This window comes from Aquila chrysaetos, chromosome 9 (genome assembly GCF_900496995.4).
Source record: "Aquila chrysaetos chrysaetos chromosome 9, bAquChr1.4, whole genome shotgun sequence".
NCBI classification, from domain to species: Eukaryota; Metazoa; Chordata; class Aves; order Accipitriformes; family Accipitridae; genus Aquila; species Aquila chrysaetos.
Window position 1 is genome coordinate 23,154,234 of NC_044012.1, and position 22,134 is coordinate 23,176,367.

Here is a 22,134-nt window from a genome sequence, read left to right on the forward strand (position 1 = left end):
TTTGTTCAGCTTTGTGAGGTTTGTGCTGGATCATTTCTCCAGCCTGTTGAGGTCTTTCTGAATAGCAGTATGCCCTTCAGTGTATTGTCCACTCTCCTGTTTGGTGACATCTGTGAGCCTGCTGAGAGTGCATGCCGTCCCATTGTCCAGGTCATTAGTAAAGACATTAAACTGTATTGGCCCTACTATCGATCCCTGAGCAACAACACTTGGACTTTGAGCTGCTGATCACAACCCTTCAGTCCTGACAGGCCAGCCAATTTTCCACCCACCTTGTAGTCCACTCAAAAATTGTATGCTTGTCCATGTGCTGGATGTAGCTCCCAGACGTACAGCTACATGAGTTGTCATGGGAAAGCCGGGCCACCTTTGGCTCTGAGTGATCCTGGGTGGCAGAGGAGGACTCCACCGGGCTGCAGACTGAAGGAGGTTGGCCTCATTGCGGTGTAAGGGTAGAAACAAGCTTTTATCCAGCTGAGCAAAACAAGTGCAAAGTGAAAACAGGTTTGAGTGAGGAACAATATTTGGGCAAAGTGCTGGGGTGAGAGAAATGCTTACTGAACATTTTTCTCAGCCAGGTATTCAGTGCTGCTTGTGTACACAATTTTTGGTTGGGTTGTAGAAAGGGTACTCAACGGACAAGGAGCAAACTGCCATGATGCTAATTAAACCTACTGACTATCTGCCAGGCTGTTCATTAAACCTTACTGGCTATTTATTTAGTAAAATATTCAGGATTTTTTCCAAGCATTTGATTTTGTGTCTGTGCTGTTTCAAATAGTAATTATTTGTTTCCTATGTTGACTCCTAAAATTGGTTCAAATTACCATTTCAGGCTGATCTGGTAACATTACATTGCAGCTTTTGATTAAAATAGTCCTAACATTAAAAACGGAGAATGATGTGCTCTTGCTTCTGTGCAGCTGTTTCACTGCCACGCAGAAGGGACTGCTGTGCGGCTGAGAGGTGGGATGTGTGGAAGAACTGGACATACTGGTGTGGGTACCAGCCTTCCTCTGGCTGGGGACAGAAAGCATTGCTGGGAGCACGCATGGGGCAAGACCGCAGCTTCCAGATTGACTCCTGAAATGTTAGCTTAAAGCATGAATTAAGATCAGCCTGATAAGGTGAATAGGGTATGGCAGCAGTTTCCCCTCTGGTGTTGGTGAGGGTGACCCAACACCCATGGGTTAGAGCTGCTGTAGCTGGCCAATCCATCTCACCGTGCTCCTGCCTCGCTGCTGGATCTCACCCATGGCAGATGGAGGCACACACACCACGGGCAAGGGAGGAGAGGCACCCTCCTTCTGAGTGGTAGCTTGCATCTAAATCAGATGCAGAGCATTGCAGAGCTGTGCCTGGGGGTAGCCTGACTCTGTAGCTAAGCGTTGTGTCTGGCCACAACTCTGTTAGTCATCCTAGGCAGTGGCTGCCTCTGCTTAAATATCTCTTTTCTGGCATGCCAAATGTAGATAAAAAGGGAAACCATACACTTCTTTTCCATCTCTTGTATTTGGAACTGTAGCAGCATAGTTGAGGATGAAGCTGTTCTTTGCACAGTATTTCTCAGGTGCTCCTGGCTGCAGCTTGGTCTGGTTGCAAGGCTGTTCCCCATCTGTAATGCAAAGTGTTGAATGTTCATTCCTGTCTCTCTGGCTGGTAAGAAGAACTCGTTATAGCCTAAACTGAAGCAACATTATAGTAAAACTCTGTTTCTAAAGCCAAAGTGAGTCTTGAAAACTAACTCCATAGTAACAGAGGGAGAAGCAAAGAAAAGAGGAGCTGCTTTTTAGAAAATCAATTTTTTGGGAGAGATGTCTGAAACATTTAGGCTTTTCGCTGAACCTTTCTCCAGATGCAAAACCTTGCAGAGGAGGGGACTGGGGAGGGAGGATACTTCTGAATACGACAGGTGGTGAAATGCAGGGTCAGAGCTGGGATTTATTGAAATGCAGTAACGTTTTGTAGCATGTTAAGGATGTAGTCACGCAGGGAAAAAAATCCTTTGTCTTTTTAATTCTAATATTTTTCCCCCCACAGGTATAGCCTTTACAGACCTCCCTGTAAGTACACCTATTTTCAGTATTTTAACTAAGGGTGCAAACAGAAGGGAGGGGGAAGAGTGTGGGGTGTGATTTTTTTTTTTCCTGTTTGATGCCCTGTTAAAAAAAAATGGTAATGCACATTACTGAATGGTGTGAATGCTCCTTTTTCTGAAACTTCATAATCCTGTGGCTGGGTTCATGGGCTACTCACATGCCTCCTCTCATCCCTCATCACCTCTAAGAATTTGTTGCTCCTTCTCCTGGAATTAAAGCAAGGATTCAAACTTCATTACAGGTCACTGTCTTCCAAATGCAGCTTTGACTGTGGGGAGTATATGTGCAAAGTCATTGAGTAGCCTCTCATGTCCCATCATCAGAGAGCCCAAAAATGCCTAATGTTAGTATTATTCTCAGCTTCTTCCTCTCACGTTCAAGTTTTGCAGCCATGGTGAAGTTGTTCCTTTACCACAGTGTGTTTAGGGAAGGGTATTTCTGAGAATGAAGGTCAGGCTTAGCTGGCTGTAGTGTGTGTCCTCATTGCACGGGTTTTTGACAAGCCTCCGCCCATGATAAGTAACCAGCTCATGGAATTACTGGAGGAACGTATTTGGCATCCATTTGGGGTTGATAGTTACTCTTCTGATTCACCAGCCCTGATACTGAGTTACTCTTGAGTGCAGTGGCACCAGCTGAGTTACACCAGGCAATAACATCTAGCTGGGTCTTACAAAAGCATGACTTTCACCATGGGTCATGAACAAAAAAATGGTTGCTCTTTTTCAGACCCAAGTGTTCCTGGACAAGGAGCAGGTGTTTAGGAAAAGAAGATGAAACCAGGTCAGGCGTACACCAATACATCCACTGCATCCATTTCTCTCATACATAGAGCTTCTTGTCCCTGAGGTTGCACTCCTGTCTTTGTACTTAATAACCCCAAATTAATTTCCTCTGAGGAATTTCTTATTTTCTGTAGCTTGTTTGGGCCTCCAAAGTGATCCGTTTTCTTGACCGACTTCCACATTGTGTGGAAGAAGGCTTCCTTTTCTTTGTTTTGCACCTCCTGCCAAAAAAAATTATTTTTTTCCTCTAATTTTTGTGTTGTGAGAAATAATGACTAGCACTCCCTGTTCACCTTCCCAATTTGAGATTGGTCTGCTTCCCAATGGGATTTATGGCTTTACAGATCTCTCCCATATCCCAGCCAGTGTCTGTCTGAAGGATATTCCAGTTATTTAATTTGCCTTTTCACATCAGCTGTCAACAGCTTTTTTTTGGGTTCCTAGGCTCTTTGAACTTGGTAACGTTGCAGTGTATTCTAAACCAGAAACCCTCTTTATGTGGGTTGTTTCAGTACTTTATTCACTTGGTCCAAGTACAGTTTATGAAAGTAAAAGAATATTTTACCTGTCCATGAATATTAACCTTCTGGAGTGAGGTTTTGTGACAACCTTGCATCCATAGCGGCAAGACGCTTCTATGATATACCCCTTAGTTTTAGGTGCTCTTTATTTTCCCTCTGGATATAGATTACATTAGGAGTCACAGTTTTACCATATTCCTTCTAATTTTTTCACCGCTTTGTCTTCTCATTTGGCTAGACTGCTTCTCTTTCTGACATTAGAGTAGTCTTCATGTTGGGGTAGATAGATGATTACTATTTAGGCTCTTATCAATCAGGAATAGCTATCCAACACACATACCGTTGTTGTTTTGTCATTTACAGCTAAAGTGTTGTCATCAGCACAGATTTGGCAGGCTGAAGTCACCTGTCCTGCTTAGCTTAACTTGCATCCTTTTGATCCAGGAGTGCACAATATGCTGGTGTATATACATTTAATGTGAACTTGTAGGCTGTTCACCCTGGTGTTCAGTCTCTGTTACAAATAGAGGATGAACGGTTGGGGAAGCAGACGAGACAGAAGGGCTTGTGCAGCAGTGAGGTCCTGCAGTGCAGTTGAGATTGAATTCAAAGCCCTCCTGAGCCTAGGGCATCCCATCCTGCTGTTCCTTGATCTCACCAGATCATCCTTGCAGGATCTCATGCTTGTTTTGTGTGTCCTGTGCAGAGGAGATGTCATTTTAGTGTTAAACTGGAAGAAGACCTGGTCAGGTGGGTTTTTGCGATCAGGTATTCAAATGCTTTGTGACAGAGTCTCCAATAGTTAAATGGTATCTCTGTGCCTTTTACCAGCCAGTTTGCTGAGCTGTTTTCCTTGGAAATCTCCTGGCTTTTACAGCAGCAACTAATCCGTAACACTATTTTTCTGGACCAGGAAGGAGAACAGTGGATGCCCTATAGGCCTCCTACTATGAGAATTATCCTCCATGAGATAATTTCTCTTTAAAAAAGAGGGCGAGAGAAGCTTGCCTGGGTCATTTCACCCCCTAACTGTGGATCTGAGCGACGACAGGAGACTTCTGCCTCCATGTGGATTTTGGACCTTTCTCTCCATGTGCTAAATGGCTCAGCTGCTCTGTTGCAGCTTCATCCTGAAGATGCCTGCACCCAACTTCCATCACTCCCATCCTCCTTTTCCAATATCCTTCCCTTAATTACTGCCTTCTTCCCTCACCCTTGCAGACACTTATGTATTCCATGTCCTCTTCTGGCCCTCTTTGCTCCCTTGGTCCATGGCTTCTTGGTTGTTCTTTCAAACATTTGAGGTTACTGCCCTTTCCTGAAGAAGGGGATGCCAAACCCAAGATAGACTTTTGGTTTAAATATAATGACTATCATCAGAGATTGTAGAAGTCTTGAGGTAGTAGGGAATTTTAAGTTGATATAACTTGCAAGTGGTATTTTTAATTTATTACAGCATTGTGATCCAGGCTTGAACACTATATCCATTCATCATAAGGTAAAGAAGAGAAAACATCCATCATATGAAAGACATAGAATGTAATCTGTGTTCTTCACCTGCTAAAGCTGCAGTCTAAAAATTTAACTGTGCAAACGGAAATGGAAACAGCAGTCTTACCTGAGTGACCCTTGAGGTTCTCTGGTTTGGGCAGCTTGACATGCATTTTTTGGCTCTGGCTTTGTTCCATACCTCATTACTGAAATCCCCCAGGGAGAGGCTGTAGGTTGAAAGCTTTTCTTGCATTACAGCCCATGTGATGTTGAAGCTGACTGGTAGCACACATCAGTGAGAAGCTTGGCCAGTAAGCCCCATTACTTTTACACCTTTCAAGCTTAAATAACTTTTAGGGTTGGCAGGTCAGTGAGATTAGACAATGAATTAATTTGACCCTTCAAAACGTTACCAGTCTAGAAATTGTTCCTTGAAGTGCTTATTGCAAATTCCCCTTTCAGGAGCAAATGATGAACACAATAATTTGCACAATATTAGGAAGTTCAAATGGATATTTTCAGTTGAAAACCACATTTTGTTGTGGTAAGTCTCACACACGGTGAAGCACATTTGCTTTAGTTTGTTTCAGTTCCTTCTAAAGTGTGTTTGCATTTGTACGAAAATACAGTGAGGGAAAAAATTGCATTTTGGCTTAGCACAGACTGAAGTTAATATAAAAATAACTGCTTGCAAATAGAAGTGACTGTCCCACAGAGGGAGGTTCCCCCTTTTTTACCAATTTAAGTCAATACTTAGACCTAACTCTCTTATTTACACAAGCCCATATCAGGTTTATCCTGCCTGGCGGTTTGCTGAAACAATAGGAAATGTAAAAAAGCAGAATGTGGAAGAGCCCAGGGTGGGATTGCAGGGGTGCAAAGGCACAAGGGGGTTAAAAAACAAGTCAAGATGAGCTAGGGGGTTGTGAGCAACTGGCCACCAACATCAGAGGCAAGAGGTGGTTCAATTGTCACGGGAAAGGTGTGCCTGAAGAACTTGGCAGGAGAAGCATCTGCCTGGTCAGTGGGCTCTGGGATGATGTCTCCCTGCATCTGGCAGGGTGGTGGAGATACATGTAGTTCCTAACAGTTGCTAAACAGAGAGGGCACATCCCACGTGTGAAAAATGGAATTTTAACTCAGAGATGATTTGAGAGAAGTTGGGGGTAGGCAGCTTCCCCTCAGAGATGAACGTACCCAGAAGTGGCTGAAAAATATGTGATATGTTGTAACTTGGGGTTTTTTACTTCTAACTTTCAAGTATTTGGGGTGTCTGATTCCTGGCTTTGGAAGTCCTTGGGTTCATAAAACTAAAAAAAAAAAGCTAAGTTAATAAAAAAGTCTAAAGTATGAACTGTGGGAAAGATCTGATCCCTCCTTAGAGGTATCTCCTTGTCAGCTAGGTTTGAAAGAAAGGAGAGACTGACTTTAAATATGGTGTTTTCTTCTGGTAGCTCTTCCTGTATCATGCTGTATTTTCTTTGCACACCTCTCTAACCCAGTGACTTCCTTGGTGTGAGAATAGGAAAGGAGGAGGTGTGCTGAGTCAGCAATGATGCAGTCATCCTGATTTCTGATTTCAGTTTCCAGCCTGTATTTTATAGATTCATTTTTTTCCTTTGTTTTTTCGAGATTTGATAATTTCAAAGGTAGAGCAGGTTGGTCAGAACCTTATCCAGTTGAGTTTTGAAAATCTCTGAGGACAGAGATACTGCAGTCTCTCTGTGAACCTGTTCCAGTCCTTAATCATCTTCACAAGGAAGAATTTCTTCCTTATGTCCCATCAAAATTTCCCTGGCTGCAGCTTGTGCCTATTGTCCTTTCACTGAACACCCTTGAGAAGAATCTGTCTCCATCTTTTTTTATCACCTCCCTTTTAAGAGTGGAAGACTCACAGTTAGATTTTCCCTTTTGCCTTCTCTTCTCCAAGCTAATTCTCTCAGCCTCTGCTTGTATGCCATGCACTCCAGCCCTCTGACCATCTTAGCAGAACTCTGATGGACCCCGTTTATGAATGTCTTTCTTGTCCTGGGGATGTGGAGGCGGACAACCAAGTACAGTACTGCAGATGTAGCCATGCCAGTGAAAGCAGAGAGAAGTAATCACTTCCCACGACATGCTGGCTCCATTTTTGCCAACGTGATTAGGATTCTGCTGAGTTCTGCCTCGTAACAGTCTTAATACTTTTAGTAAAAAGTAAAATCCACAAGTACATTAGGTCTCAAGGGGAGATCAATGACATTGCCAATGTCTCAGGTCTCTGCAAGAGTGAAGAATTAGTTGAATAGATTTTCCAGATAATTGTAGGAAAGCCCATGCCCCTTGCTATAGAGGAGGAGAGAATCATCCTAGCTTTCTAACATCTGACAAGGGTTCAGCCATGAGCAAGGCACCGCAACCAGGCACCTTCAAGACTTCAATTTCACTATATGCATCCGTATGCCTTGCCCAGTGTCTGATTTCTGTCTCTGTCAGTCTCCAGTGTGTTAGAACAAAGTGAAAAAGCTAACACCAAACAGTTCGTGAGTGGCATGAGAGAGATTTCTTCCTAAACCCTGCAGGCTATCAGCAGATGCTCTGAAGCAAAGGATTAGTAAAGTTTGTGTTGCAAACAGAATAGTAATTTGTGCTGCAGAAAAGTAACATGACAGTGAATGGAACGTGCTCTTAAAAAATATGATCCAGAGTGATGAGGACCCGGCACCCCTGTACCTTTTCTGATGCCATTTCTTTTTTCCCCACATTTGAGTGGGCTCAAGGATTCAATTCATATCCATAAGCTTATTCTTAAAATAGCCTGAATTCAGAGAACTTCTAGATAGACTTTGACCACCTATTTTCAATTAGATCATCTTTCGACGCTGAATTTATTGGCTGAATTTTAGAGGTATTTTCATGGTGGTAACCTTTTTCTTTTCCCCATGTTCTGGTGGAGGGTCAAAGCTTCCATTTGGATCTATATGCTTGTTCTTAAAATGAAATTAGTCTATCAGTAGTGGAATTTCTTGTGTGGATGGCTTGCTGTCTTGGGATAATCAACGACCTAACTTCAGAGCTCCACTACCATCCGTTCCCTTTTCATCAGAGATGTAAAATATTCATACAGCAGCTTCCAAGGAATAAGAGAGTTCAGTTGAAACAGTGGAGAATACATAGATCTGTTGATTGAGATGATGCCCCTTTCATTTTTTCATTACTGTTATTTGTTGGCTCTTGAACTTTGGTAGAAATTGCAGAAAACTAAGGCAGAAAGTGGACACACCATAGACAGCAGTCATGGCATCGATCACAGACTGCTGGGGGATTGAACCCATTGTTACAGTTTTATGCAAAAACTTTTAATAACTGCACAATAAGTCATGGGGTTCCTTGAGATGTACCTAAAGGACTGTTGCCCCTTCCTATTCCATTACATTTTTCAATTTAAAGAGCAGCTCTTTTGTCTTACCAAACCATGTAACTGGAATCAGAAAGAGAAAGCTGGGTTTAATACAGGTTTCTTTTTCTTCCTTCCCAGTCCAATCTCTACCCTACAGTGGGTCTCCAGACTCCAGGAGAGATAGTCGATGCCAACTTTGGGCAGCAGCCATTTGTGTTCGACATTGAGGACTACATGAGGGAGTGGCGAGCGAAGATTCAGAGCACCATTAAGCGGTTTCCCATAGGAGACAGACTAGGCGAGTGGCAAGCCATGCTGCAGAAGTAAGTCACTGTTCTGGTGTTCAGCTTCTTCCGTTCTGTTAGGCTTTAAATACCTTTTTAATGCTAATTTATGCTTTCTTATGGCAAAAATTGCCGGTCAGTGCATTTTGCTCAAATTGTTTTACCCTCTGTTTTGTTGTTTAATAGTCTTTCCTGTGTAGATTGCTGCTGTTTCAAATGTAAAAGATATGGGAGAAGTTTTCAGCCAAAGACTGCATGAAAGCTTGTAGGAATGGAAGAACATACACTTTGAGGTGATGCACTGGGGGAAGGGGAGTGGAGAGAACACCATAAAAACTCTAACATAGGAGAAAAGCCAGTATGTAAGTCAGCTGAATTCAGAAGTGAAAGAGCAAAAATTAGCATAAACCAAAGGCTTCCAAACCCAACCTAGCTGAAAACACGATTATGGCACTTCATAAATTTATGAATATTGAATGCATTTCCCATTGCAAAAAGGATTGAGTGGAACTTGATGAGAACAATTGACAAGAGTTGTCAGAGGTCAGGAGTATCTTCTGCCTGAAGAAAGACAGACTTGACTAAGGCTCGACAGCTTGGAAACAGGTAATTGAGGGAGGTGGACTGTAGTTGTCTGTCAGTCATTTACACAATGAAGAGCATGACTAGAAAGTGATTATTCACTGTTTCTCAAAACACAAGAATTAGAGAAAAAGCACCTTCTGGGTTAAAAACAAAACAATTTTTTTTTCACTAAGTGTATGAAACTGTGGGACTTGCTGCTGCAAGAAGTTGTGGTGGTTTAAGTACAAGTGGATTTTAAAAGCTACACATTTAAATATTCACAGTAGTTCATGGAGGCCAATTCCATAGTTATATTTTAAACCCTCGAGTCTGTGGCTGTTGTTTCTATCTCTGATTGCTTATATCTCTGGTGACAGATAGCTCTGTGTTTTGCCTTTTTATTACATTCTTTCCCTAAATACCTGACACTGGTCACTATCATCTAGATGACTTTGATGCAGTGATGATCACATCCATGTGATGGTTCTTGTTTTCTGCTAGTCTCGTATTTACTTATTCGCAGATAATTCAGGGCAACCAGCAAAGCCTTTGAAAAGCAACTAGCGGAAGCTATTGAAAATAATAGTAATATCTTTTTTCAAGAAAATAAGGACAAGGGGGCCTGCCAGGGAGTTTGTAGGGCCTGTAGAGGATAGCAGTATAAAAAGAGACCTTGGGGAAGACAAGACCGTATCCAATTGAATTCTTTGCCTGTGTGTCCAGAAATCAGGTAAACTGCCATGCTGGGATGCATCTTTGCGAGGGACTTGGCAGAGGCTGTGTCTGGGATTGAAGTGTCTGTCAAAGGAGCAGTGGAAGAAATAGGTGAGGGGAAGTGGAGAAAGTCTCTGGGATCAGATATTTATACAGAGTCCGAATGGGACTCAAGGAGAAAACAGGTGAGCTTGTGGCTGTGGAACAAAGTTTCTGTCTGAACTGCCTTGGGTCAAGAGAAAGGGAGGATGGTATGTATGGTGCCATGTTTCATGAAGGGTTTCAGAAGAGAGTCAGGCAGCGGTGGGTGGAGAGAACCTTAATGTCTGGCTTGGACAAATCCATAGAAGAACTACTGAAGGGTAGATACATTGGGCACATGGAGAAATAGGACATGGGTTTTGCAAAGAGGAGCCAGCAGACACGTGGATATGGTTCTTGGGCTGCTGTCTTTGTCTTGGAAGTCCAGAAGGCTTTTGAGAAGTTCCCTTGCTGCAAACTAAGGGGGGACTATGCAGCCAGAGACTGAGGACACATCCAATGTGCATTATGAGTTGTTTAAAAGGGAGACGAGAGGGAATGAGTGGGTAAGGGATTGTCACTTTGGGAGGAGGAGACTGTAGAGAGACTTGGATGCGTGCTGGTAGTGCCTGTAGTGTTGAGGGTGTTCAGAAATGGCTGGGAAGAAGGGATCCTCCAGGAAGGAATGAGATCTTTGGGTTATGGTGAATCATTGCACAGAAATGTCAGCTCATTTTTTTGGTAGCAAGCAGGAAAAAAAAAAAAGCTAGGATTTGTTAGATGAAAAACAGAGGACAGAAATAATTCTGTCACTGCGTGAATATGTGATGTACCCTTAATGTGAATACCATGTGAAGTTTCAGTTCTTTCTTTCCAAAAGTATGTAGTAGAAGTGAGAAAAGCATTGGAAAAAAACAAGGCAGGATGTGCAAAGGTATGGGGTGGGTATAAAGCAGGGAACAAATACACAGACCCACAGCACTGAAGAATATGGTTGTGAGGGGTAAGGCAGAAGTGTGAAAAAAAAATCTTGAATAGTCTTGAGAAGGTAATGAAGGAACAATTGTACTGCAAGAATTAAAGGGCATCAAGGACCTTCTATGACAAGGTGACCTGCTTTGTGGATGAGGGAGAGGCTGTGGATATTGTCTACCTAGACTTCAGTAAAGCCTTTCACACCGTTTCCCACAGCATTCTCCTGGAACAACTGGCTGCTCATGGCTTGGATGGGTGTACTCTTTGTTGGGTAAAAAACTGTCTGGATGGCCAAGCCCAAAGAGTGGTTGTCGTGGTTTAACCCCAGCCAGCAACTAAGCACCACGCAGCCGCTCACTCACTCCTCCCCCACCCAGTGGGATGGGGGAGAAAATCGGGGAAAAAGAAGCAAAACCCACAGGTTGAGATAAGAACAGTTTAATAGAACAGAAAAGAAGAAACTAATAATGATAATGATAACACTAATAAAATGACAACAGCAATAATGAAAGGATTGGAATGTACAAATGATGCGCAGTGCAATTGCTCACCACCCGCCGACCGGCACCCCGCTAGTTCCCCAGTGGCGATTCCCCGCCCCCTCTTCCCAGTTCCTATACTAGATGGGACGTGCCATGATATGGAATACCCCGTTGGCCAGTTTGGGTCAGGTGTCCTGGCTGTGTCCTGTACCAACTTCTTGTGCCCCTCCAGCTTTCTCGCTGGCTGGACATGAGAAGCTGAAAAATCCTTGACATTAGTCTAAACACTACTTAGCAACAACTGAAAACATCAGTGTTATCAACATTCTTCACATACTGAACTCAAAACATAGCACTGTACCAGCTACTAGGAAGACAGTTAATTCTATCCCAGCTGAAACTAGGACAGTGGTGGTGAATTGAGTTAAATCCAGTTGGCAGTCAGTCACAAGTGGTGTTCCCCGGGGCTCAGTATTGGGGCCAGTTCTGTGTGATATCTTTATCAATAGTCTGGACGAGGGGATCGAGTGCACCCTCAGTAAGTTTGTGGATGACACCAAGTTGGGAGGGAGGGTTGATCTGCTCAAGGGTAGGAAGGCTCTCCAGAGGGATCTGGACAGGCTGGATCGATGGGCTGAGGCCAATTGTATGATGTTCAACAAGGCCAAGTGCTGGGTCCTGCACTTGGATCACAACAACCCCATGAAACGCTGCGGGCTTGGGGAAGAGCGGCTGGAAAGCTGCCCAGAGAAAAAGGACCTGGGGGTGTTGGCTGACAGCTGGCTGAATATGAGCTGGCAGTGTGTCCATGTAGCCAAGAAGGCCAATGGCATCCTGGCTTGTATCAGAAATAGTGTGGCCAGCAGGACTAGGACAGGGATCATCCCCCTGTACTTGGCACTGGTGAGGCTGCCCCTCCAATACTGTGTTCAGTTTTGGGCCCCTCACTACAGGAAAGACATTGAGGTGCTGGAGCGTGTCCAGAGAAGGGCAACCAAGTTGGTGAGGGGCCTGGAGCACAAGTCTTACGAGGAGCGGCTGAGGGAACTGGGATTGTTTAGCCTGGAGAAAAGGAGGCTCTGGGGAGACCTTATCGCTCTCTACAACTACCTGAAAGGAGGTTGTAGTGAGGTGGGGGTTGGTCTCTTCTCCCAAGTAACAAGCAATAGGACAAGAGGAAATAGCCTCAGGTTGTGCCAAGGAGGTTTAGATTGGATATTAGGAAAAAATTCTTCACCAAAAGGGTTGTCAAGCACTGGAACAGGCTGCACAGGGAAGTGGTGGAGTCGCCATCCCCGGAGGTATTTAGAAGATGTGTAGATGTGGCGCTTAGGGACATGGTTTAGTGGTGGCCTTGGCAGTGCTAGGTTAATGGTTGGGCTCGATGATCTTACAGGTCTTTTCCAACCTAAACAATTCTATGATTCTACAATTCGAAGTGAAGTTAACCAGAAGATGGCACATTTAGAAAAAATAAAGGAGGGTTTTTTTTCACACACTCTGCCATAAGATACCATGAAAACAGCATGGATTCAAAAACTGGCTGGAGACATTATTAGAAAGAAAAATCTATTGGAGCTATGATGTAGACAGATACCACCTCTAGGACAGGAAGTATCTGACTGATCATTGGAAGCTGGAAGGGTTATGGGGAGAAGTATCATTTCATGTGTGCCTTGTTCCTTTATTTTTTTCTAGGCATTTGCTTTTGCCAGTTGGCAGGTAGAAGTACTGGGCTGACTGGGTATTTGGTCTGACCCAGCATGAAGGAGATGTAACAACTGGCATTGACTTTAACGTTAGTTTTCATTCTGATGTACTGGATTGTTGAATTTATGGGGTTATTTCACTCTCTGCAATGCATCTTGTCAGGCTATGGAAAGACAGGATCTGCTTTTGGAAAGCTTTCTTAGCAGCCAAAGAGAACGAAGAGGTTCATTGATATTTAAATGGAAATACTTAGCTCCTAGTGCTCAAAAGCCAACTTGTTCAGAAAAAAGTGTGCGCCCTGCATCTTTGAACATAAAAGCACCTGCATTGGGTGAGAGCACTGGTCTGTCAAGCTTGGTTTTATCAATATGTTAATAGCACAGGTTCCTGCAGCACTAGAGTGTTTTTTCCTGGTAAAACTGACCATTTTTTGCCATCCCATTATTTAATTGAATATTTAACCATGTTGGACCTTTCCTTTTATCACATGGTAACACAGTTTCTTTGAGAGGCTTTGCTGAAAGCCTCTGAAATATCTTTGGACAACCAAGTAGACTGCAACAGTTATCTCTTTTCTGCCTGCTTCCAGACTCTCTCCAAAAATGTCACCAAATGAGAGTGCCATGACTTCCCTTTACAAAAGCTGTTGATTCTTCTCCAGTTGGACCAGTTTATCCCTATGTTTGTTCCTTATGTTCTCCAGAATTGTTTCTTCTGATGTGCACAGTGGTGGTGTCAGTGTCACCTTTCTGGAGTTCCTCATATCTCCTTTGGACTTCTTTTTAAGAATCAGCATCATGTTTCCCATCTACCTCCTCTGTGTAGGCAGGTTTAAGTCAGGGCTTGTACCTCATGTTAGTAGTCCAGCTGTTTCAGGCTGGAGCTCCAAGCTCTTGGGCCAATGTTTTCTTGTCCTGTGGCTTTGTTAGGATTTGTAGTATCTTCTTTAATCTCTAACCATGCAGCTAAGCATTTCCTTCCCTTCAAAGACTCTCCTCCCTGACAGATCCTGAGAGGTGCAGTCCTAGAGAGGCTGTCACTGGAGAAGGTTTGCTGTAGGAAATGCCTCCCTGGATTGCAGAGGAAGAATTGCCCTGGCAGAATTTTTCATCTGCATTGCACTCCTGGATATGCTGTCACCAGAAAGGCTGATCTGACAAGGTTTTCAAGTGCTTGAAACTATTCTTCTTTGTGTGTTGTTACAGTCTTATAGGATCTCTAATCTTTTTAGCTCTTGCCATGAAGGATCTGAGTAGGAGTCATCTGAGACTTGAGATCAGCTGGTGTGGTTGATTATGGGAGGAGGAACGGCGTAGGTCCTTATTTCTGATAAAGCAGGAGGACTTGGCATGTTTGTTTGAGAAGTGGTACCATGCAGAAGGAGGAGAATTTTATGTAATTTGTACAGAGAAGCATGCAGTCGAGTTCTGTTTTGAAGAAGAAAAGCCACAGACAGTACAAGCCTCTACCACCACCATGACCACTCTAGGTGAGAGAAGCACCCCTAGATGAAGCACAGAGATAGCTGCTCCTGTGATTTGAGCACCTCTGCTCTCAACAAGTTTCAACCGTGGCTCCCAAGCAATAAAAGCTATTCCTTTGGAGAACCTGGGATTCTGAAAAGTTTTTGTTGTCTGCATGAACATGTCACACAGATCACAGTGGAGTGCAATAATGTTCCCCCAGAACTTCAGGAGAGGTACCCCTGGATGCAAACATGCTGCTGAATGTTTGAGAGTGTGCAGCACTGCTGTAGTAAGTAGCTGAGACACAGAACTAATAAGTCATTGCTGAAAATTAGCCTGGCATAGTGACCAGCATGTAATAGTGCTGTGTACCCATGCAGGGACGCTTCCTGTGGTGCCACAGGCAGAAGTGGCATAGGGAGGAGCTCAGTTTTTCTGCAGCTTTGTAGAGCATTTAAATCGTTGCAGCCTCTGACTCTGGCTACTGAATTATACTGAAGCAAGAGTTGGGTTTTCCCCTCCCTTCCTGCCAGCCTGGATTGCTCTGTTGAGTGTTTCAGCCTGGCTGAGCAAGGGTGACCTGGCTGCTATGCTTGACAGTGAGAGGGATACACTTCATTATGCCTGTCTGTACCATGTCGAGGGCAAAGGGCATGTCTTGTACCAACAGTGGTCAGAAGCACTTGGTTTTAAAACAGGTTTTAAAAATTACACACCTGCTTACAATGAAAATTATTGCTGACTCATAAAATACTTCTTTCTTGTACTGAAAGTAGCCAAGTTGAATGTGTGTTTTGAGCTGTGACTTGATCGGACCAGTGCCAGCTACATCATGAGAAGCCTATTTTGAAATTCATCAGTAGAAGCTTTGAAATCCTGTGCTGGCTTTTTAGTTTTTGTTAAAATCCGGTGAGCATTAACGTTTACCCACCATATCCTGGGAAGGCACAAGTGCTTTAGAAATGGTCTGTTCAGAAAGATGGTTTTGATGTGTTTGTTTTCTGACAGTGGTACTATCTCCCTCCCCAACTTTTTTTGAAAATACAACTTTAAAATGTGTTAATGTTTGTAAAATCAATGCTGACAGTCTACTCTTTGTAAATCAGGAGATAAAAGTATCTGTGAATGTGTAGAATTCATAAGGACATTCAACTACCAAAGATACAATTGCTGGCAAAATAAGCGATGGAAGAAATTCAGGACCGGAACCTTTTTTGTGAGATCTGCTTTAAAGCCATGAGCCTCTCTGAGGTTCAGATTTTATGTCTATATAGGATGTCACTGGTAGTAACACAGTACTGAGCTCTTACAAGTGACCCTTGGACAGCAGCCATTAAATAAATAAATACCGTGTATGCATTAGGAGTTTTAATTATTACCCCCTCACCCCCCCCCCCACCCTGTAAGGTAAATTTAGAGCCGCTGTCCTGTTTCCTGAGGACCAGGTGCCCATCTTGTAAATTTACACTGTCTGCACCCAGAAGTAGAACCCTGGTTATGTCCTAAGCAAGCTGAGTTTGGTCACTGAAATTGCAACTTCTGTTGTGTTGGATTTTTTTCCTCCAGTGTGATTACCCTGTTTTTACCAATGTCTCTTCATCTGTTTGTATTTTCTTGTTTTCTAGTATGGTTTCGTCGTATTTGGTTCATCATGGGTACTGTTCAACAGCAACTGCCTTTGCCAGAGTCACAGACACCACAATCCAGGAAGAACAGACCTCAATAAAGAATAGACAAAGTAAGTCTCTTGAGTAGTCATTCCCAAAGTGTAGCATGCTGGCCATGTGTTACCTTCAGGACTCTGCAGAGGATTGAAGTGCTGTGGAAGTAGAAAAGTTATTCCACAACAGTACAAAGCTGTCCACAGCACACTGCTGACTTAGTGTTGCTGCCTGTGGGTCAGTAGAACTTGGGGACCACCGCTGGGAGCACTTCTCCCATCACCACTGTGTGTCCTCTACCCTCTGCCGTCTTTGGCTGAAGAACTGCCTTATTCTTTCCTTTGCCTGTCTGCTCTGAGAAATGACCTGCATGCCTGGCAGTGTTGAATATGCTAAGTTTTCTGATCAGCTTGGTTAATTTTCCTCAGTCTTGTTGAAAATGAATAGCTGAATCCTGGAAGAGATGAGGTGACCCTCAGCTTTGAGACCAGCAGTTTCACACATCAGGCTAAACGTGGTATCTAGGGCAGAAGGTGCTTTCTTGGAGGTAGTGCCAAATTGGTGGAGAACAAAATGGTTACCTTGGACTTCAGGTCAACTGAGGTCACTGTGTATCAGGATCCCTTTGGATTTGGGTTCGTCGATGCAGTCTGTTGCAGCAGGGGCAGTTTCATTAGCCTGGTCATAAGGACCCAGACACATCAATCTGTTTTGACTACAGCTCCGAGTTAATGAGTCTTCCAGTTCGTTTGCAGATTTTGTCTTTTGGTAAATTTTTTGCATACTAAGGGTTTTGCAAATTCATAGCCAACATGTTTAGCTCACAGTAGGTGAAGAATTTGTATTCTGTGTCTGTTTTGGTTACTGCTGTTTCCTCCGAAGTGGCTCATCTCTCAGTTGGTAAGGCTGTAAGTGCTTTTGGTTCCTGCAGAATAAGGCTTGCAGCTTTCTCCTGCTGTACTTTTTTTTTTTAAGCTTTTCTATTCACAGGCTCAGACTGCAGAGTCACAGAACATTGGTGTGTTTTCTGCATTCTCCTGGCTGTTGAATACAGGCTACAACCCGCTCCGTACATTTCCCTTCCCTTTGTGAACCGTTTCTCATGTGACTGTTACATATCAGGAGCATCGTGCCCCTTTGTAGCTCACTCTCCATACATTACATACGCTTAGCCAGCATTCAGGTTCATTTGGGGACTCTGCTTAGTACCCAAAATAACTTGTAGTTGCTGCCTGTTAGTGCTGATGGGCTTTGTGCTTTCCAGGTCATGCATTATGCAACCCTGACCCCAGCCAGTGTTCTTGCTGGTGTGGGTTTAATTGGTAAAGCCTTACGGGAGACTCGCGAGACAGTGCAGTCTCATTTGTTTGAGGACAGGTGACAAGGCAGATGGAGGGAAGGAATATAAAGCTCTGAAGTTGCGGCTTAAATAAAAGGTGTGAGGAAAACACAGATGGGAAAACAAAAAGAGGGGAAAATATAAAAGGCAACGACGTCTGTGAGAGTTGTCAAACAAGGCAAAGGAGAGAGCTGTCAAAAGCAGCGAGACATGAAAACGGACACACAAGTAAGTAGAAGAAACAGTGAAATGAAGGAGACAGTGCAACACACGTTGGTGTGAGAGCCACGTCTTTGTTTTTAGCTTTCAGCTACGATAACAAGCAAACAGACACTGAGAAGTGGGAGCCAAGACAAGTCATTGCAGGTTGTTACTGGGGATTGCTAATGAGGATCACCAGGCTGGGCTTTCAACTGCTCATGACTTGCGAAAGTCACAGCCTGTTGTTACTAGAGCCTCTGCTTGCAATGCACCTCACAGGCAATCTAAAACCTTCTCTCTGTTGTTTGTAAGGAGTCCTGGAAAAACAGAGAGGGAAGTGCAATGCATTTTTAGTTTTAAGTACATTTAGTTCTTAGTTTTAAGTACACTTAGAAAATAAAATGTGAACCTCTGTAGATCAGCAGCTTCTCTTGAGAGTTCAGGGATGGAATCTCAAGTTAAGTCTTGCACTTGTGTCTTCTGACTCACTGAAGGAACATAGGTGGGACATGAACACCCAGGATGGTAGATGACTTCTGCCTTGTATCTTTGCACCTCCTACAAGTGTACAGCTTGTTGAGCTGTTTCTGGCTTAGTCAATAGTTGATTCTTGGAGCTAGCTTACAGGTGCCACATCCTCATTGCAGGCCAAGCTCAGGTTACTTCTCTGGGAATACATTGAGGTGGGATTTGCATGAACCCAGTTTTGTTGGTATAATTACTTCTACTTAGAGGTAGGGATGTTGGGGAAACAGTACTGTGCTGTGGTTTAAGCCCACAGACCCCCTAAGAATACTCTGCTTATCTGATGCTCAGCCATACATACGCTTCCAAGTGTGAACCAGCCAGAGGGTGTAACGTGGGGGTGACCTAGGGGCTTCCCCTCTGAAATGGTCATTTCCCCAGCAGCCTCCTTGCTCCCAACCAGTTGTTGTGTCCTGCTTTCTTTTCCATTGCTGCATAGCTCTGTGACTAAAGGACTGAAGTCAAGAGCACCCCACCCAAGTGCACCTGCTTCATCCTTCAGATCCTTTCACTCTTGGTGTTTCTGAGCTACTAGCAGATTCTCCCTCATTTTCATAGGCTTTTCCTCACCCTAATCCATAATAAAGAAACTGTGGTCCCCAGTTCTCCCTAGCCTCCCTAGTGGGGAGCTGTGTGGCATATGTGAGACAACTCTTCTGCCTGTTCTTGTTGGCCAGTCCTGTGTGTCAATAGGTCTCCTTTTGCTTTCAGGAATACAGAAGCTAGTATTAGCAGGCAGAGTGGGAGAGGCTATAGAAGCCACCCAGCAGCTCTATCCTGGCCTCCTAGAACATAACCCCAACCTGCTCTTCATGTTAAAGTAAGTATGAATAGCTTTATACTCCCTAATGCTGAAATGTGTAGGTGAAGGAGAGAAGAAAGAGGCTGTCCAGCTACCCAGTCCAGCTGCACACCTTGGTCTGAATTCAAACTGTTTGAGATCCCTTTGGGAGCAGGTGGGAGAGGACACAGGTTCAGTTCTTCCACAGTGCTTGTAGCAATGTAGACATAGTTCTTTTGTTGCTGCTTAGACCCAGTATGGCTTTGCCTCATGAGGTCAGACACAGGTGGGTGAAATTTTAGCTCTGCTGACTGCCAGAAACTCCTTCACAGATGGCCTTTACATGTCTTGTGGAGATCTTGCAACACTGGAGCATGTGGCAGTCACTGTGAGGGTTCCTAGAAGGGCAGATGTACGGAAAAGGCTGTCTGGGTCCCAGTTCTCCCAGCTATACAGAGTGGCTCTCCCCAGCCTCCTGAGACATATAAGGACAATTCCCAGTAAAGCTAAATGAGGAGCTGTCCTCACTGTCACTGTGGGTATTGCGTTTTTTATCATTCCTTCTCTATTTCCCATTGGTCACCAATATTTCTAGGTTGATGGAGTAGTGGGGGAACTATGATGTTTGGCAGATTTAGTATCTTCTCCCTGAAGAAAAAAACCCCACAATTGAATTTTAGAGTACCTGCATATGTGGTGGAGATGAAAGCATGCTGTAAAGGAACAGTTTCTTCTTAGCACAATGGAAATAAACTTGCTTTTTGGGACTGTCTCAACATTCATTAGCATCAAAGTTGCAGTTTCTGAACTCTTTCTTCCCATAGCATTATCAGAGCTTTCACAATCCAAAATTACCTGGAGTCTGAAATGTCTTTTTGAAAGCCAAGAAATATAACTGCTATGCAGTTGCTAGGACTTCTCCTCTCAGTAACTAAGGAAATCTCAATGCAGAGCATCCTGGCTGTCACGCGCCCTTTTCTCCTTCTTCCCTCCTATGAAATCAGGTGTCGGCAGTTTGTGGAGATGGTGAATGGGACAGACAGTGAAGTACGTTGTTTCAGCGCCCGCAGCCCCAGATCCCAGGACAGTTACCCCGGGTCCCCCAGCTTAAGTCCTAGACATGGATCAAGCAACTCACATGTTCATAGTACCGGTAAGTGGGTTTTCTGTGTCTCCTAGTGAGAAGAGCAAATGTCAAAAGTGGACATGGTCGTGTATTACACTACCTGCTACTTTCTGTGCATTATTCTATGAAATGCTTCTTTCCTTTCTGATACCCAGCTAAAAGGACATGCTGTTATCATGGGTGTCTCTATACTGTTACAGAATTGGCTTTGCGTTAGTTATTTTCCACAGACAATTGTCTGCAGAGCAGGTTTTTTTCAGAATAAAGAAGCTTTTGAAGGTGGCCTTCTAGTGCAGCCACTAGCGACTCAGTGTTTCACTGATCGAGCTGTAAGAGGAGGTCTGGAAAACAAAGCCTGTTTCCTGTACCTTGGAGTCTGCATAAGAATTGCTTTCTGGTAAGAACCAAGCAGAGGATGCACTGTTCTGGCCAACAGAGCGAAAGGTTACGGGAATGCCTTGCATGACAGCTTCTCCCTCCCCCATGGACTTTACCTTGCAAGCTCTAAACATGTAAAAAGTGAGCAGTTCTGTACCTGCAAAACCCATCTCTGGAGCATCAACTCTTTGCAGTTTGGGAAATTAAACTTTAGGATTTGAAGTGGAAAGAACAAGATAAAGCAGGACACCCAAGATATCTTCCCTAGGTAATTATTGACTACAGCTTTGAAGATGGAGTGGGCCTGGGAGTATGACCTGTAGAGCCCCTGAAAACAGTCTGAGCTGCTTCACTGAGCCTTGAGCTGCTCACAGCCATCCGAGTGTATTTTGTTTTGGTATTAGTGCTGCTGCATGTGACAAACTGTGGACAGGCAAACATTTAAGGGAAAGGAAGACAATTACTTGAATGCCTCCAAGCTGTCACTCTCCTTCCCAAGCCAATATCTTTGTTTTCCTATATTGTGTTGCTGGAAACCCTGGATATGTTTCTTTGACTAGATAGTCAGAATGATCCCATTAATCCATAAAAGCTCTTGGTAATACCTGTTTTCAACCGGGAGGTGCCTACATAAAAAAAGCCCCTGCAACGCAATGCAGCATTCATATGTATTTATCTTCATACATGGGACATCACCTTCCACAGTTCTCTCTGTCAGACCTTGTGCTTTCAAAATAGTGATAATTTCATCAGTGCATGTTTCAAAGATTAAGCAGAACTGTTGTGCACAGTCTACTGCGTCTTTGTCATTAAAATGCACAAAATGGCCTGTTGTTTGAATCTTTGTATTGTTGTGATAAAAAGATAAGTGAATTCCCTAGCTATAAATATAATTGTGGGATCAGCTGATGAATTTGGATATATCACCATCACATCTGGAGGAACAGCCATGCCAGGTCACATCATCTAGCTGAGATCCTGTGGTCAATATTGGTTGGCTAGGGAAGAATATATGAAGAAGGCAAGCCCACAGTGAGGTTTTTCCAAAATATTATTTGAGCCCCTAATGGTTTGCAGTTGTCTTGGTTTTAAATAGCCTCTGTAAGTTTAGCCAGTCATTTTTGAATCCATATAAAACTTGTGGTACTGACCAAAGGTTTGTGCCCTGTGTCAGTGAGTTCCACAGCTTGATGGGCACCTTTTGTGGGGGAGCGGATGAGATTTCAAGCCTGACTCTCCTTTCAGTGATGTCTGTTCTCCTGAATGAGGAAGGTTAGCTTGTGATTTTTAAGAGGATTGTTGTTATTTGCTGAATGTTGTGTGAATCAAGTATATCCCTAATGTAAGATAGGTTGTGGAACGCCTGGGAAGTTCTGCTTGCAAAGAGTTCTCCTTGTTGCCCAGTTTTCACCTGTGCTTTCATAGTTTTCCTGGATAGAGGGTTTATGAGAAATATTTGGGTTTGTGAGGAGACAGTTTGTAAACTTCTTTACAAACCACCCATGCTTCGTATTTCAACAATAATTTCTGTACTTGTGTGAGCTGTTTCTGCCAATCTCAGAAACAGCCCATTTTTAGAACTTCCTTAAGCTCAGAGGTTGCTGATGAATAGTGGGGTTCCTTCCATATACA

General features: G+C 43.6%; 1 protein-coding gene across 6 annotated transcripts in view; it reads left to right on the top strand.

Annotated features, from left to right (window-relative positions):
• The window catches only part of RANBP10 (RAN binding protein 10), an 88,009-nt gene that overhangs the window by 52,458 nt on the left and 13,417 nt on the right, over window positions 1–22,134 (top strand). For all 6 annotated transcript variants that reach the window (XM_030024640.1, XM_030024641.1, XM_041125761.1 and 3 more), the window contains 5 exons: window positions 2,041–2,063; window positions 8,414–8,598; window positions 16,117–16,229; window positions 18,929–19,037; window positions 20,003–20,151. In XM_030024640.1, coding sequence (XP_029880500.1) covers window positions 2,041–2,063; window positions 8,414–8,598; window positions 16,117–16,229; window positions 18,929–19,037; window positions 20,003–20,151 — 579 coding nt within the window. The remainder of the gene's footprint in view (window positions 1–2,040; window positions 2,064–8,413; window positions 8,599–16,116; window positions 16,230–18,928; window positions 19,038–20,002; window positions 20,152–22,134) is intronic.